The 16406-nt window shown below is 58.7% G+C and overlaps 3 protein-coding genes across 3 annotated transcripts; 2 read left to right on the top strand and 1 right to left on the bottom strand.

The window, feature by feature from the left end:
• The first annotated feature begins 209 nt into the window (after positions 1 to 209).
• On the top strand, positions 210 to 1623 carry LOC119090251 (myosin regulatory light chain sqh-like). The gene is made up of 3 exons (XM_037213036.1): positions 210 to 225; positions 655 to 884; positions 1448 to 1623. Exons 1-3 carry the CDS (start codon positions 210 to 212, stop codon positions 1550 to 1552), a joined length of 351 nt encoding a protein of 116 aa, XP_037068931.1. The 3' UTR covers positions 1553 to 1623.
• Positions 1624 to 4438: 2815 nt separating this feature from the next.
• LOC119090250 (G patch domain-containing protein 1-like) lies at positions 4439 to 10394 on the top strand. Its single transcript, XM_037213035.1, is given in 15 exon segments — positions 4439 to 4509; positions 4996 to 5212; positions 5597 to 5641; positions 5643 to 5746; positions 6062 to 6161; positions 6495 to 6752; positions 7123 to 7311; positions 7313 to 7384; positions 7793 to 7838; positions 8197 to 8494; positions 8833 to 8914; positions 8966 to 9046; positions 9525 to 9725; positions 9921 to 10005; positions 10072 to 10394. Coding segments are annotated over 15 exon segments (2142 nt in total). The 3' UTR covers positions 10365 to 10394.
• Positions 10395 to 13407: 3013 nt separating this feature from the next.
• Positions 13408 to 15889, bottom strand: LOC119090443 (lissencephaly-1 homolog; the record flags this gene model as incomplete). Its single annotated transcript, XM_037213252.1, has 3 exons — positions 13408 to 13686; positions 14266 to 14461; positions 15728 to 15889. Coding segments are annotated over 3 exons (432 nt in total), but the record flags the coding sequence as incomplete, so codon positions are not given.
• Positions 15890 to 16406: the final 517 nt, after the last annotated feature.

Genomic DNA, 16406 nt, shown 5'->3' with positions numbered 1-16406 from the left:
CTTCATGATATGGTTGGCTTCACTGGTGTATGAGCGTTGGGCAGTTGGCAACCCTCATGTGGGTGGGGTGATGTTTCATTCATCCCTGAGGGATGGTACTGTAAATGCGCATCTTTTCAAAATGTGAAAACATTAGGTTTCTGTGGCATCAGCCTGATTTAGCATTCAACCATCTCCCAGGTTTGGCAGTTATTGATCCAACGCTAAACATGTCCTGGTCAGCCAGTGAATCATCTGTTGTTTATAATGCATCAAAACAGCTTAGCTGCTCAGTGTTCATCATCATCAGATCCATACTTTGCAGTTCTCATATCATCAGATCCACATTGTGTGGTGCTCATCGTCATCAGATATGTACCCTGTAATGCGTTTCATCATCACATCTGTACTCTGCAATGCTTGCCATCATCAGATCCATACTGTGCATTGTTCATCTTGAGCAGATCTGTTCTGTGCATTGCACATCATCATTAGATCTGTGTTGTGCAGTGCTCATCACCATCAGCTCCATACTTTGCAGGGCTCATAATCATTAGATTCATGCCATGCAGTGCTCATTGTTTCAATACCAGACCCAGACCCAGACCAGAATGGCCCGCTCATACCTGCCTGCTCAGCGGCCGCCGTCACGTGTTCATGCCCCTCCGCCGGCAGGCAAGGACCCGACCGACGACTACCTGGAGGGCATGATGGGAGAGGCGCCCGGCCCCATCAACTTCACCATGTTCCTCACGCTATTTGGAGAGCGGCTGCAGGGCACCGACCCCGAGGAAGTCATCAAGAACGCCTTCGGCTGCTTCGACGAGGACAACGCCGGCGTCATCTCGGAGGACCGGCTGCGCGAGCTGCTAACCAGCATGGGTGACCGCTTCACCGACGACGACGTGAGTGGACGCCGTCGCCAAGGTACTGTGCCAGCCACTTCACAGTGATGCTGGCCACTGTGCCACGTAAGATCAAATAGGGTTTTGTGTGCCTTTGTTGAGCAAAATCTCATCATCTACCTATTGTGCGGCCACTGATCCTTTGAATATATGTGTATATATATATATATATATATATATATATATATATATATATATATATATATATATATAATTTTGTCTGTGGTCTTGTAGCTGATGCCACTTTTCGATAAATTAAGCAATGCGATCTCAGCCGGGTGAATGTAATCGTTTGTTCGGCTGGCTGTTTCATCAGGGTATCTGCTTTTGGCTGGCGAACTATTGTTTGACTTATCATATGTAACTGATTGTATGCACACTGTCTGAGTTTGTATAGCTCTCTGCTACCAGATGGTATTGTTACCAACATGTCCAATGGCACGCTTCACAAAGGCCTGGCTGTCGTGATAACCTTGCTGTTTCGTTACGGCCATACTCACCCGCGGTGATGCTGAATGGTAATCCCTGCCGTGACCTTCGTCTCCGACTCGCCGGCCTGGCAGGTGGACGAGATGTACAAGGAGGCGCCGATCAAGGGCGGCATGTTCGACTACGTCGAGTTCACGCGCATCCTGAAGCACGGCGCCAAGGACAAGGACGAGCAGTAGCGGCTCCAGCCCTTCCAGCGGCCCGGCCTCTTGCGCGCCTTGATCCCGGCCGGAAGACATTCTACTTCACATTCGCATCAGGTCTAGGAGAGTGCGGCCTCAGACTGACGGCCGCTTCGTATTTTACATTCTTTTTTTTTACCATTTCGTTTCGTGATGAGCTGGCGCGGTTTCCTGCTGAAGGATCCGAAATGCCGGTAACAGTGCATGTCGGTTATTGTCGTCATGCAGGTTTCGTGGTGTTGTAGCTGAAATTCATAAAAGTGATGAGTGCCGCCGTTCGCTGTCACTACAGCCGTACCGAATTGTGCGCAGCAAGAAGTAAAGGATTTAGCAGACAGTGGCGGTGACGTTGACCAGTCGTGTCTCGTGTGAAATGGGGTGCCGAGAACCCAGAGTGAGTGGCCAGGTCATGATAAGTAACTTGATGATGAATGTGCTTTTAACTTTGTAATAACTTGTTGCAAGGCTTAAACATGAAATATTTATGATGTAGCTGTGACGGAAATCGAAATATAACACGTCCGTTGTTCACACACAACCTTCTAATTCTTGACGTGTTGAGTTCAAGTCTGAAACCCGTTGGTCTTCGGTTCTGGAAGCTGTCCTCCAGCACTCATTACTCCAGACTGGCTGTCACATACTTTGGGCGTGGTTGAACAACGATTCATCACCGAACGCGGGGTGAACAACGCCTGATGACCGCGCGATGGGCGAACAGCGGCTGATGACCGCACGATGGGGCGAACAACTCCTGATGACCGCACGATGGTCGAACAACGCCTGATGAACAGCACGATGGCGAACAGGCGGCTGATGACCGCAAATGGGCGAACAACGGCTGATGACCGCACAATGGGCGAACAACGGCTGATGACCGCACGATGGGTGAAACAGTGGCTCGTGAGCCGCGCGTCAGGTGGACAGCGGTAATTGCTCATGCGGCACATGACGCTGGAGACTGGTGCGGGCCAGTTGCGAGATGTCACGATCAGTTCCGAAGATAAGCGCGTTGAAACTGAGCGCAGTCGAAGGCATCATGAAGGGAAAGCTGTATGGCAAAAGAGAACCATGACAGTTACGGTGGGGTAGCTGCTCGTTCCGGCAATTTGATCAAACATTTTTCTACGCGACGCTCTGGTGATGTCTTCTCATTTGTACTTTTGTCAACGTAGCGCCTTTGTTCTGTAGCCCGTGGAACACGGCCTGGCGACGAGTTTTCGCCACAAGCGCACTGGCAGGATTGATTCATCATTCGCGGGCAAGCATCTAGCCGGATGACGTGCACATGTCTCGCAAGTGGGTATAGGTCACCGGGGTCATTAGGGCAACCTGGGCATGCTTATCGATGCCCGTTGGGATGAAGACAATCCGGTAGCCCACCTCTATACATGGTCATGAAACTTTGACTTTCTTGGCGCATAAACTTTCAAAATAACCGATGCGTCTGCGAGCTGCGGGCAATCTTCTCGTGGGCGCAGCAGATTCAGCGTGCTATTATCTGAAAAACGTTTTTTTTGCACATGTACGTATTTTGTGTCTTGTGGCATCTAACGAGGTAGTATCTAGTCACCGTATCATCAATCACAATATCGAAATGTTTTGTGACGTGTTGGTAATTCACAGCCGTACGACCCTTCCTTCACAAGACATGACTTCAGAGAGCAAAAATGGGCAGGCGTTTCGTATTACATACACCACAGGCATTTGCCCACAGTGAATTTTGGCGTTAAGACGCCTTCAGTTTCAGTATTTTTACCATAGTATGCAGTGTTGAGGATTTTAAGGTGTCTGGATGACAGGAACTTCTGAATAAACTCTAGAATGCATGGTAAGTAGGGATGGCTCACAACTTTGAGCCACACACTGACAAAACATTTGTATGATTGAGCTCCAAAATGTGTGATAAGTTGTAGTGATGGTTTACAATTTCTGGCCACACACTGACAATATATTTGTGTGATCAAGCTCCAAAATCTGTAACAAGATGTAGTGATGGCTCACAACTTCCAGCCACACACTGACAATATATTTGTATGATAGAGCTCCAAAATGCATGATAAGTTGTAGTGATGGTTCACAATTTCTGGCCACACACTGACAATACATTTGTGTGATTAAGCTCCAAAATGCATAACAAGTTGTAGTGATGGCTCACAACTTCTGGCCACACACTGACAACACATCTGTCTGCCTCAAGAGTTTGGTGTAATTTCAACTTTTGCTGGTGTGAAGACACATTGCCTTGCATGGCATATGATGTTATCCCAACTTGTACCTGGAATTATAGGGTATAATGGTCAAGTGATCAGCACCTTCAGCTCCCATGCTTGGCCCGCATTGAGACCCTGGTCACACAATGACAGCTGAGCACTAAATTGGCCTCTGCAGTCTCTGTTGCTTGCTTGTGTCTTATGGAGTGAATAAGGTGTAAGAAAACCACCATTCCGTTTGAAAATAAAATGACAGCAGACACCTGGCATGCAAATTTGAAGCCTGAACAGCATGCATGTAGTACTCTTTGATTCTACCATGGGTAAATTATGTTGCATCTCTGCCAGTCAAATGCACAGGTTGTATGAACATTGTTGTGTAATTTGTATAGCTGTATTGCAGATCTGGCATATTTTCTAAATGCATGGGATCCCTAAGCCAATAAATACATAAAGCTTTTCTATTCCTAGCATTTGTTATAAGGTGTGGAGTTGTGTTAATGTGCTGTGTTGGTGTTGTTGCCTTTGCATGTACAGAACTTGTAGACATCATGTTCATTGTATTTCTTTTGCCTGTATTCCATGCTTGAAACATACAGCATGGGTCTTTTGCTGACATAATGTGCCAATTCCAGCCCTGTTCTCACCACATAGCAAGATATTGACAAACAACATGGATTCTGACAGTGATGATGACAATGTGCACTTTGGGACTCCTCTGGAGCCCCTAGAAGAAGGTAAGATGCTCTGCATCTGTGTGGTATTGTCACATTTCTTAATTGTTACACACAATATAATTTTTCTGGCTCTCATGAGCATTAGGAGGGGCTCAAGTCAGCATTTGGAGGGGCTCAGCCTCTCCAAAAGTATATAAAGTGATGCCCCTGTTGGCAACCCAACTAATTTTTCCTGTCCAAAGCCAGAGGTAATATATATATATATATATATATATATATATATATATATATATATATATAGATAATGAGCCAAAGCTACCAACACAGGTAACATCATTTCCTTTCCTTTTTAAAGGTGGTTGACAGGACATGGTTAGACATTATATGGCCTTGCAGACTGAATTGTCTAATAGCCCAACAGCTGAATACTAACAACTTGTTTCCCCACAAGCCCAAGTATCACATGATAGACTCTTGATGAACCTCTAGTCCCATGCCACTAACCCACCACAACCGCACCCTTACCTGCCGACCTGGGCTGGCGCGCAGGCAGCGCCGCCAAGCGGCGACCACCGGCACTGGAGGATCAGACGGCGCGCGACGCGCGCGGCCGCCAGCGCTTCCATGGCGCCTTCACGGGTGGCTTCTCGGCCGGCTTCTTCAACACGGTGGGCTCGCGGGACGGCTTCCAACCGGCGACGTTCGTGTCGTCGCGCTCGAGCCGCGCCGAGGGCCGGTCCGCAAGACCCGAGGACTTCATGGATGACGAGGTGAGCGTGGCGGGTAGCTGCGCGTCGCCGCTCCCGGAGGCTCAACGGAGGGGGATGGGTCGTGTGCGTGGGTAACTGCAGTCAACGAGCTCGGGGATGGTGTTTGCTTGCATTACGCGAAATTTGTGGTGGTTGTCTCGTGCGCAAAAAGATGGCAAAGCTAGTGATCCTGCATGGTAATTGGTTATAGGTGGATAGAGACTTCAATAACGCTGGCTAAACGTGGGCTGGCTGGGTTTGCTCACAACTGTATCTCAGCATTTATATGAAGTTTGCTGAAGATTTGAGGTCTTTGCTGAGGAAGCACAAACGGAGGTTTGGTTCAGCGTCATTGACACTGCTCACTGGTCTCATGCTTCATCAATTTTGATGTTTTCTGGACAGGACCGGGGTGAGCACGGGATAGCGCCCCAGCGCGTGCAAGCCAAGTCAGGACTTCCAGGAGGCGCCGACAGGTGGCACGAAGCGAAGACATCCACAGTTCGACGAGGGCCCCATTCCCGGGCAGCCCGTGCTCGAGCAGCTGATCAAGCCGTCCGGTGAGAGTTTGAGTTGAGAGTTTGAGTTGAGAGCTTGGCGTCCTAAAGTCAGCGACTGTAGGTGCCTTGATGAGCAACTGTATCGTGCAGGGCCAGTAATGCTCCATGACCAAATTCACTTCATGCATCGATAGATGAAGAAGTAAATTGCTGGGTAACGACTTTGTGCCACGATCTCGATCTTAGCACGGTTAGTTTCGCTCCACTCCATGACTTGGGAGACACCTATGTGAGCGTGCACTCGCGTGCTCCCTCCGTCTGCGGCGTCCTGGTAAACCCACCCGTCCCCCTCTTCCCCCCCCCCCCCCAGGGATACGGTGGGGGTGCGGATTCTGAAGTCGATGGGCTGGCGGCCCGGCCAGGGCATCGGGCCCCGCGTCACCCGCGCAGAGAAGAAACAGCAGCAGAAGGTGTGTGCCGACCCAGTCAGGAGCTGGCTCCTGGTGCCGGTGTCAGTGCACGCTGTGATCTGACTCAGCTTTATCGCCCCTGCTGATCGATCGATGCACGTTGGCATCTCAGACATTTTGTGTGTAGGCTGGGCTCAATATGTTCCATTACCTGTGAAGCATGTAGCATAATGTCTTATGCGAGGATTTGAATGGTGGCACACTAGTCCCAGAAAGCCCTGGTTTATCGTGGGTGAACTAACACAGCAACACCAACCTGCGCTCGTGACAAGTAAGCGCGCGCTCCACCCAGCAGCCGACCACCCACCCCGACGCCGTCCGCCGATCTTCCAGGTGTACGGCTGCGCGCGCCCTCCCGGCGCCGACTCCGCCGTGGCCGCCGACTCCGACTCCGATTCGGACTCGGACGCTGCGCTGCGGGAGGTGCTGCTGGCGCCGGACGACTCGGAGGCGCCGCTGGTGCGGCCCAAGGACGACCTGTTCGGGCTGGGCTACCGCGGCCTGGAGCGGCGCGCCGTGCTGGGGCCGCCCTCCGGCGACCCGACCCTCCGCTACAGGGACGCCAAGGGCAAGCTGGCCGTCCGCGGACAGGTGGGCCGCGCCGCCGGGCGAGCGCGGGCCGGCAGGGCGCCTGCCAACGGCCGACCAGTGTGGTGATGGGGACTGTTGGACGGTGGATAGCCTGGCACTGGTTGGTGGATAGCACAACACTGGATAACCCAGCACCCGTCGGCCGTGGATGTAGAGGCTCTCTGGGGAGGGAGTGGGAGGTTGGGCTTCTGCGCTAGTGACGTAGCATTGCAGTCAGCTGTGCTAATGCTGATCGAAAGCATGCGATTTCTCATTTGCCTTGGTGGGTCTTGCTTGTGGTCATAGCGCACCTGTTGCTTGTCTTGTGGAAGAGAGAGAGAGGCGGTAGAGAAACGTCCTGGCCTCACCCTCCTTTCCCCCCGCCGAGCAGGCGTTCGGCGTGGGCGCCTTCGAGGAGGAGGACGAGGACATCTACACCACCGAGGACATGTCCAACTACGACTTCTCCGAGTCGGGCCCGGAGCGCGGTGCGCGCGGAGGGCGGCCGGCTCCCTCGGCCGCCGACCTGCTGTCGCGCGCGCTGGCCGGCTTTCAGCTGGCGTCGAGCCGGCCGGCGGCGCGCCCCCCGCTACCCGCCGCCGCCGCTGCCGGCCGACTTCCGGCCCGAGCACCGGGCGCGCGGCTCGCGCTTCGAGCCGCTGCCGGAGGAGCGGCGCGGCCTCGAGCGCCACCGGCTGTCGGCCGGCCAGCGCGCACGGCTGATCGGCGAGGAGGACGCCGCGGCGGCGGCGACGGCGGTTAGCGCCCCTGGCGGAGCCGCGGAGAAGGTGGCGGCGACACCCGGCGCCGACGCTGACGAGGCGAAGTTGACGCTGGCGTCCGGCGTTGCGGCCAGCGCCGTTCACCCTCAACCCCCGGTCAGCGCGCCGGCCGCTGCGGCGCCGGCGCGGCCGGCGGCCAGCGCCTCTGGCGGCGGCGCGGGGAACCCGCCGCCAGCGGCGGACAGCGCGCGGCTGCAGGAGGTACACCGGCTGCTGGCAGAGGCGCCAGCGCCGGCCGGTCCCACACTGAAGCCGTTCGCTCGCGATCCGGATAAACAGGCGCGCTACGAGAAGTTCCTCAAGCTGTCGGCCGCCAACAGGAAAGGTGGGTCCACCGCCAACGGCATCGGGTCGTGCAGATGTTTTGTACTCTTGACATAAGGTTTACATCAGATGTGTATGTTCTTGCCATGTCCAGCTTGATAAGCCGGTGATTGGCAGTGCCTGCACTGATTAGTTTTCAGTGGCCCCTGTAGCATTGGCGTTGGTCTTAGCACTCCAGATTGATCCGCCTCGCTATCATTTGTGTGGAACTGCCGGGCCCATGTCGTGGGGAGTCATGGTCACCAGAGAACTATTGCCTCCTGACGGCACTGGTGGCCCATCTAACAGACTGGGAGCCGGAGTGTGAACTGATCTGACCTGATCTGACCTAAACTGGTCTGACCTGACCTGTCTATCAGAGGACTACCGCCTGCTGCTGCCGGCCTCGATGACCGACTGGGAGCGGGGGCGCGAGGTCAGCGAGTTCGGCCGGGCGGCCCAGCTGTTCCGGCCGCTGGCCGCCTCGCTGGCCGACCGGTTCGTCTCAGCGGGCACCGCCGAGCAGGAGCGGCCGACGCCGGCCGCCCGGCCCGCCGACGACCCGGCGGCCGAGGCGGCGCGGCGCCGCATGTTCGGTCCGCTCACCAGGCGGCGCCAGGAGTGGCACCCGGCGCCGCTCCTCTGCCGCCGCTTCAACGTCAAGAACCCCTACCCGCAGTGAGTGCGCCGTCCTTGTGACGCGTGTGGGCTGCAGACGAGTTGGGGGCGGCCTCTGGGGTTGGGGAAGGACTAGTGCTTTACAGTGGTGTTGATATCATTACGGCCAGCGTGCGCATCCGTTATGTTACCGAATGGAACCTTGTGTAATTGATGCCTGATTTCAGTAATATCCCGGGCATAGAGTGTGGATACTTAATGAAGACACCACAAATCGCGACGGTTACTTCCCACTGTTTCCCGAAATTATCATACCCGTTGGGGGAATCGGTGTGACCCAACTCAAGCCGGGCACACGTGGCCCCTATCTGTGGCCCTGACCTGGGCCCTCCCCGCAGCTCGAGCCTGGTGGGCACGCTGGGCTCCGGAAGCGGCCCTGCGCGCTCGCAGTTCGAGGCGCTGGACACGTCCGCCCTGGAGGCGCCGCCTGCCGCCGAGCCGACGGCAGCGCCATCTGCGTCCGCCGCCCAGTCGGAGCCGGGAGGGCACCCCAAGAGCGGCCGGTTAATGTGGGACCTGCTGCTGGCCGACGAGGCGGCGCAGGCGGGTCAGGTGAGCTGTCAGTGGACGGTGGGGCCAGGCAGCTGGCCGGCATCCGAATACAAAACACGAGTGTCCCGTAGCTGCCAAATCTGTCTCGTGGCTTTCCGCCTGCCATCGGCAGCTGGCGTTGTTCCGCCAGCAGAACGCTGCTGCCAGGTAAGCGTAGCAGGTCCGCGTCCGTGTAATACGCAGGCTTGAACGGGATCGGTCCAGCATGCAGGTCGCAATTCTGTTTAATAGTCGGTGAGGGCCGCGTTTCGGTGCAGAAACTGCGGCCACAATCTGCTAACGGGATTGCTCGGTGTCGGTGGTGACGTACGAACGCCACAGCTGTACGCGTGTGTCTTTGTGACACCTGGCAGCGACTATTGATCGTCAGTGGTGATATTGGATCACCACAGCTGCGGAGCGGCGGTCGTTATATGATAAAAAAGATCTGCACGCCACGTTTTTCAGTAGCTAACTAGCTTGCGTTTGCTCTCCACAGGACACCTCTCAGCGGGCGGCCGCTCCTGGGCCTGCCGAAGCCCCGTCGCAGGTGCCGGCGACGGTGCCGGCGCCGGTGCCGGCCCAGAAGCCGCCGGCGGACCTCTTCAAGGCCATCTTCGACGACTCGAGCAGCGACTCGGAGGCCGAGCCGACCGCCGTGACGTCACAAACTCCGGCGGCGACGTCACAAACTCCGGCGGTGACGTCACAATCCACGCCGTCTTCCACGCCGGCGCTGCCGTCGGCAACACGAGCGGCGGCGCCTGTGACGTCACAGCCGGCGTCATCGGCGGCGACGCCGGCTGCTCCGGTGCCGGCCGGGGCGGCACCACCACGGCCACCGGACGGAGCCGCGGCGCTCACCCGCCCCACGGCGTCGGCGTTCTTCGATCAGGCGCCGCCGGCCGCCGTCAAGAAGGCTGGTTTCAGCCTGTTCGACAACGTCAACCTGGACGAGCTGAACAGCTGGCGGCGGAGCAGCGAGCTGCCGGCGCGGCTGGCTGACGCCCCGCAGCCGCCGGTCGTCGTCGCACCGCCGCCGGCAGAGCCATCTGACGACGAATACGGTCCCAAGCTCCCGCCGCGTCCGCCGGGCGGTGGTGCCGCGTCCCGCCCGCTGGTGCCGGAGAGGCACCGCGATAGTGATGGAGGCGAGTGGAAGGAGAAGTCACCCGGCCGGCACAAAAAGAAGAAGAAGCACAAGAAGAGCGAGAAGAAACGGAAGAAAAGTAAGAAGCGTGCGAGTGATGATTCGGACTCGAGTGATCTGGATGGTGAGCTGCTGAACAAGCTCAGGGAAGTGGCAACGAAAAAGAAGAAAAAGAGCTCGCATCGTTGACATCATGGAATACAACATAACGGGGCCGTGGTTTGGTATGTTTCTGGCAGATTGATGCAACTGATGCATGACCTTACATTGTTCGGTAAACGACACACGCGAAGGCGGATTTGTTGCTCAATATTTTGTTCAGCGTTTTGCAGCTGCGTGCAGTTGTTATCAAGTTCCTAAATTGCCTGCTGGCGAAGTGTTGGAATCACAGCCCTCGCTAAGCATCGATCCCGCCTGCCGTTCGCACTATTTTCCCATTTGATGGTTGGAAGGCAGGAAAACAATTCTCCGCAGTCAGTAACCCAACCAGTACCGGGCATTTCTTAACGTGCCGTGTGATGCAGTGGGCTAGACTGCCAGTACTTTGGGTTCCCCTCCCTGTCTGGGAAATGACCGAGGGCTCGTCCACAAATTACGTTGCGCATGAAGGAGGGAAGGGAGGAGGGGGGGGGGGGGGGGGCACTGGCGTAACGGGAGCATAACAAGGACGTAGGGCCAAGCAAATGCTACTTTTCTGGGACGTTGCGCTGCACAGCGTAACTAGGGCGAGGGGGTCGCCCGGTGTAACCAGTGCGTAACCAGGGGGAGGGTCGAAAAGTGGCATAAACTGGCAAAATTGCGTAACGTTATTTTCGGAAGACCGCTGAAATGGAATTGAGGTCTATATGGTCACTGGCAGCTCCAAGTTGGCAAGAGGACCGCGACCCCCGACGACAGCAGACACTTAGTTTCAAAAGACTGCCTCTTGAACGGTGTATCCCCCGCGCAGACGGTTCCACTGCCGATGTTGCTGTCCGGACCTTGAGCGGCTGTCGTTCGCTGCTCCGTGGCTAGGTAAGGTAGGCTCCGTGGCCAGGCTAGGTAAACCCAGACTTGTGTATATCACCACCGATTCCGCGCGACAACCGCTTACAAAGCGATAGACCTTCGCAACATCTATTTTCCCGGGTAACTTGACCCCCCCCCCCCCCCCACCTAATTCCCACTTGTTTTGCCACTGAAGGCTGTTGCTGCGCCACTGTCATTCCGGCGCATGGGCGCGAACACGTGAAAAGATTGTTTCCAATACCGAGAACACCCACGGAAATCGTTTAAATTCGACCCGAATACACGCCAACCCGCCGCTTCAGACCGTTCGCCACAGTCGCGCACGAACGCCTTCCGCCGAATTCTGAGCACCACTTGGAAGAGCACTTAAAGGGCTCGAACATGAACTGGGCATGCAGCCAGACTAGCGATGGTGGATTCAGCCGTCTACCTTGTGCCTAGCGCTGCGCACATTTTCTCATCCTGCCGTTCGGTTGATGCGCACCGCCAGCCCTGCGCTACGCTGCCTTCCCGTCGACGGCCGACGCCAGTTCGTTACTGAGCTTGTATTACGCCTGGCAGCATCTGCTCATTGCAAACCAACGCCACACGTCACACCCCGTCGGCGGTCCACAGGCCCGCGGCTCCACAGTTCGTTGCCGGTAAAATAATAGACCACGAACCAGCATGTACTGAACACGTGAGGATACGTAACAAACAAAAACGCGCTGCCAAAAAGCCACAAATCGGCGGCGCGCACCGCGTACAGTGGCGCCGTGCCCTTCACCAGCCAGCAGGGCGGCAGGGGCGCCCCGCTCCAGCATGGCCCCCACGCCCAGTCACTCGCAGTCTCTCGCACTCTCGTTCTCTATCAGTCCGCTTCAGCCGGGACAGGTTAGCAAGCATGTTATGTACACGGAGGAATATCAAGATTGCATACACTGGAGGCGGCGAGGCGGCCGCGGCTACGCAACAGAGGAAGCTACGATCACCGCTCCCCGGCGGCCGGCGTGCGGAAGGGGAGGGGTGGAGACCGGGGGATGGGGGGGGGGGGGGGGCGGACCAGGGCGGACGGGCGTCAGCGCGCCAGCTAGTGACGTGGAGCGCTCGCGCAGTAGGCGAGCTGTCGTAGCAGGCGGCTCGGGCCGCGGTCGCGGGCCGCCGCCCGAGCGCCGAGCCGGGCGCGCCGCCCGCCGCTCGCGACCGCACACCCGCGGAGGAGCCGGCGCCGACGGCGGCGGCGGCTGCACCCCGGCAGACGCCGCGAGCGGCGCCCGGGCCGCGCCCTGCCGCAGGGCCGGACCGAATCGGACGGGCTTGCCCCTGGCCGCCAGACGCGGCCGGGGGAAACAATCACAGGTCTGCCTAGCCTAGCCTACCCAAGGGACGCTGTCCGCGCACCGAGTCGCGTGCCCAGCTGCAGAGCGCGCGCGCCGCGCGCCGCCAGCGCGGCGGAGACCGAGAGCGGGCAAAGCTCGGGCCGACGGCGACACGCGCGCCCCCACACCGCACCGCCGCGCGCGCCGGCCACCACACGATAAGTTAACACAACGGCTAGCACACAGGACACTAGAATTAAATACCTAGGCTGACGTCGCCCATCCCGCACGCGTCTATCACACGGTGGCAGCCTGCGCGCGCGCCGCCCCGTCTAGCCGCCGCGCCAGGTCTCGGCCGGGCCGCCGCCGGCCGCCACCGGTCGCACGCCACGTGACCGAGCCCAGCCCGCCGTCACCCGGCGCGGGTCGACGTCACGTGACCCGGCCCAGGTCAGCGTCACCCGGCGCGGGTCAACGGTCGGACGTCACGTGACCGAGCCCAGCTCGCCGTCACCCGGCGCGGGTCGACGTCACGTGACCCGGCCCAGGTCAGCGTCACCCAGCGCGGGTCACCGGTCGCACGTCACGTGACCGAGCCCAGCTCGCCGTCACCCGGCGCGGGTCGACGTCACGTGACCCGGCCCAGGTCAGCGTCACCCGGCGCGGGTCAACGGTCGCACGTCACGTGACCGAGCCCAGCTCGCCGCCACCCGGCGCGGGTCGACGTCACGTGACCCGGCCCAGGTCACCGTCAGCCGGCGCGGTCAAACGGTCGACGCCACGTGACCGAGCCGTCTCCCAGCGCGGGTCGACGTCACGTGACCCGGCCCAGGTCACCGTCAGCCGGCGCGGGTCAACGGTCGACGCCACGTGACCGAGCCGTCTCCCGGCGCGGGTCGACGTCACGTGACCCGGCCCAGGTCACCGTCACCCGGCGCGGGTCAACGGTCGACGCCGCGTGACCCGGGCGACAGCTGCCCGGCGCGGCTGAAGGTCACGTCGCCGGGCGCCGGTCAAAGTCACGCGACACGGGCCCGGTCGTCACGCGCCGGGCGGGAGACCTGTGGCGACGGCCGAGTCCTGACTAGGTTGGAATGTAGAGAGCTCGGGGCGGCGGCGCGGCCGGGCCGGCTAGCGGCACTCCCACACCTTCACCGTCTGGTCCACGCTGCCGGTCACCACGAACGGCGCCGTCTTGTGCATGTCTGCAACGGAGGAGGCGTCTCAGTAGAGCACCAGCCGCGCCCGAGACGTCGCTGCAGACAGGCGCCACGTCGCTATGAAAGCGAGGTGAACGGAAGCCCGGTGATGGATTGGTGACGCAGGACACCCCTTAGAAAGGCAAGACATTGGTGTTTGAGACAATCAAATTGGGTGCTATATCATCAAATTTTGATAGCAAGGCAGGCTCACGCTGACTTTATCATGCTGCCGATGAGGGCTAGTTAACTAATTCATTCATAAATGTCGCAATCTTATCACATCCAAGAGCAAGTGGCAGTAAATCCCGAACACATTTACGCATCTAAATAGCGGCGAACCAGCCCGTAATAAGTGAGAGATGACACACGACCTGTCCCGGTAGGCCCAGATGTTCTCACTCGAGCGACCCATTTAAAAACACACCCGAAAACTCCAGCTCGCTACGTGCTCAGAGTCCACGCCAGCACAAGTTGTGTCCCATCATTCGGCCACAGCCGCTCATTTCTCGGTCGGCTGCGGGCCTAAGGTCTCCTAGGGCCTCCTAGGGCCTCCCAAGGCCCCCTAGGGCCTCCTGGACCGACCTAGTGACGTGCAGAAGTGCTGGTGCGCCTCGAGCGTCCGATGACAGCGCTTGGCCTTGATGTTCCAGGTGCGCACCGTCTTGTCGTCGGAGGCCGAGAGCAGGTACAGGCCGCCCGGGTGGAACGACAGGCCGCGCACCCAGTTGTCGTGGCCGACCAGGGTCAGCAGGCACTGGCCCGAGACGGCGTCCCAGATCTGAAGCAGGGTTAGAAGGCAGGGTCAGAGGGGACGGTCAGGGGGAGGGTGGCGGTCACCGTCAGGGTCAGCAAGCACTGACCCAAGACGGCGTTCCAGACATGAAACAGGGGCAGAAACCAGGGTCAGGGGGAAGATCGGAGGGAGGGTCACGGTCAGGGTTAGCAAACGCTGGCCGGAGACGGCGCTCAACATCTAAAACAGGGGCAGAAGACGGTCAGAGGGGAGGGCCACGGTACGGGCCAGCAGGCACTGGCCCGAGACGGCGTCCCAGATCTGAAACAGGGGCGGAAGACAGGGTCACACGGGAGGGCCAGGGTCAGGGTCAGGGTCACGGTCAGGGCCAGCATGCACTGGTCCGAGATGGCGTCCCAGATCAGAAAGAGGGGCAGAAGACAGGGTCACCAGGGAGGGCCAGGGTCAGGGTCACGGTGAGCAGGCACTGGCCCGAGATGGCGTCCCAGACCTGAAGGAGGGGCAGAAGACAGGGTCAACGAAAACACAGGGTCACGGTCCCGGGCAGGGACAGCAGACGCTGGCTGCAGACGGCACACCAGATCTGAGAGACCGTCGGTCAACGTCGGCTGACGAACAACCAGCAGCCTGAGACGGTCAGGGCCGGTACTGCAACTCAGACCTGACCAGGGACGGCGAGCTCTCAGATGGGCGTGATGCACGGCAGTACGGTGTAGTGCTTGGCCTCATGGCCGAATGGTCAATGGCGGAACTCGTCGTAAGAAGCAGCCGTCGTTAGTTACAGACGCATGGAGTTACCGAATACGACATTCGCGTGGCAGCCCCTAAAGCCGGTGTGTGGGACCGGTAAAACATCACCACACTGCACCAGACCCCGAGCCCCGGCGCGTCACGCCGCCGGCTGCGTCGCTCACCATTCCGCTCCACGACAAACCAGTCCCAGGCACCATGACGCTCATACCGGGCCAGCGCCACACAACACGCACCGCGCGCTCTGCCATTATCCACCGGTGGAAAGCATATCATCGACCGGCGCCGCCTCCGCAGCTGCCGTGCCGTGTGCTGTAACGCGTCGTGTCGTGTCGTGTCGTTGTCGTTGTCGTTATCGTGTCGTGCCGTGTGTCGTGTCGTGTCATGTCGTATTATGTCGCGCCATGTCGCGCCGTGTCGTGTCGTGTCGTGCCATGCCGGTGCCGTGCCGTGCCGTGTCGCACCCTGACGTCACCGGCGTCCAGCCCAGCTCCAGCTCCGGGGCAGCAGCGGGCTGAGCGCCAGCGCCGCGCCGCTCACCTTGATGGTCTTGTCGCGTGAGCCAGAGGCCAGGAACGGTCCCGGGTGGCCCGCCTGCTTGTTGTTGCCGCTTGCGCCCTCGTTGATGGCCGCGGACGCCGCCGGCGGCGCCCAGGCGATACACTCCACCACGTGCTCGTGCTCCCGCAGCTCCATCTGGCGAAGATGTTAGGGCGGCGTTCGAACAACACGTCTCCAGGTCATGCGTGATAACCGCGCCACACCCGGGGGAGAAATCAGGCGGCGACAAGTGGAATGCAAGTCCAGCCGCGCTCGTTCGCGTCCGTTGAATTCCCGCTAGCGTCGGCGTTCAGACGGAAACGCCAAGTTAGAAGAACTGGCGTACGAATCGTTCCGCATCATGCCTCCACTAATCCCTTACAAACGGTAATTCAACGGCAAGCATATCGCGCCAATACGGCAAACGCAGCGGTGCGCGAATAAGTCATTGTTCCTGGCAGCAGTCACGACCACGCCGAGTGCGGCAGGCGACGACAGTCTCCCTCTCCCTCTCTCTCTCTCTCTCTCTCTCCCTCTCCCTCTCCCTCTCCCTCTCCCTCTCCCTCCTCTCCCTCCCCTCTCCTCTCCCTCTCCCTCTCCCTCTCCTTCTCCCTCTCTCTCTCTCTCTCTCCTCTCTCCTCTCCCTCTCTCTCCTCTCTCCTCTCCTCTCCTCCTCTCT

Source organism: Pollicipes pollicipes, unplaced genomic scaffold (genome assembly GCF_011947565.3).
Source record: "Pollicipes pollicipes isolate AB1234 unplaced genomic scaffold, Ppol_2.1 Scaffold_3087;HRSCAF=3621_pilon_pilon_pilon, whole genome shotgun sequence".
Classification (NCBI taxonomy): domain Eukaryota; kingdom Metazoa; phylum Arthropoda; class Thecostraca; order Pollicipedomorpha; family Pollicipedidae; genus Pollicipes; species Pollicipes pollicipes.
The sequence above is the reverse complement of the archived record's forward strand: the minus strand, read 5'-3'. Positions and strand labels throughout refer to the sequence as shown.

What these genes read in the sequence shown, in the direction of transcription:
- LOC119090251 (XM_037213036.1), top strand. An exon ending in ACCGCTTCACCGACGACGAC is followed by an intron (nt 885 to 1,447) that starts GTGAGTGGACGC and finishes CCGGCCTGGCAG; the next exon opens with GTGGACGAGATGTACAAGGA.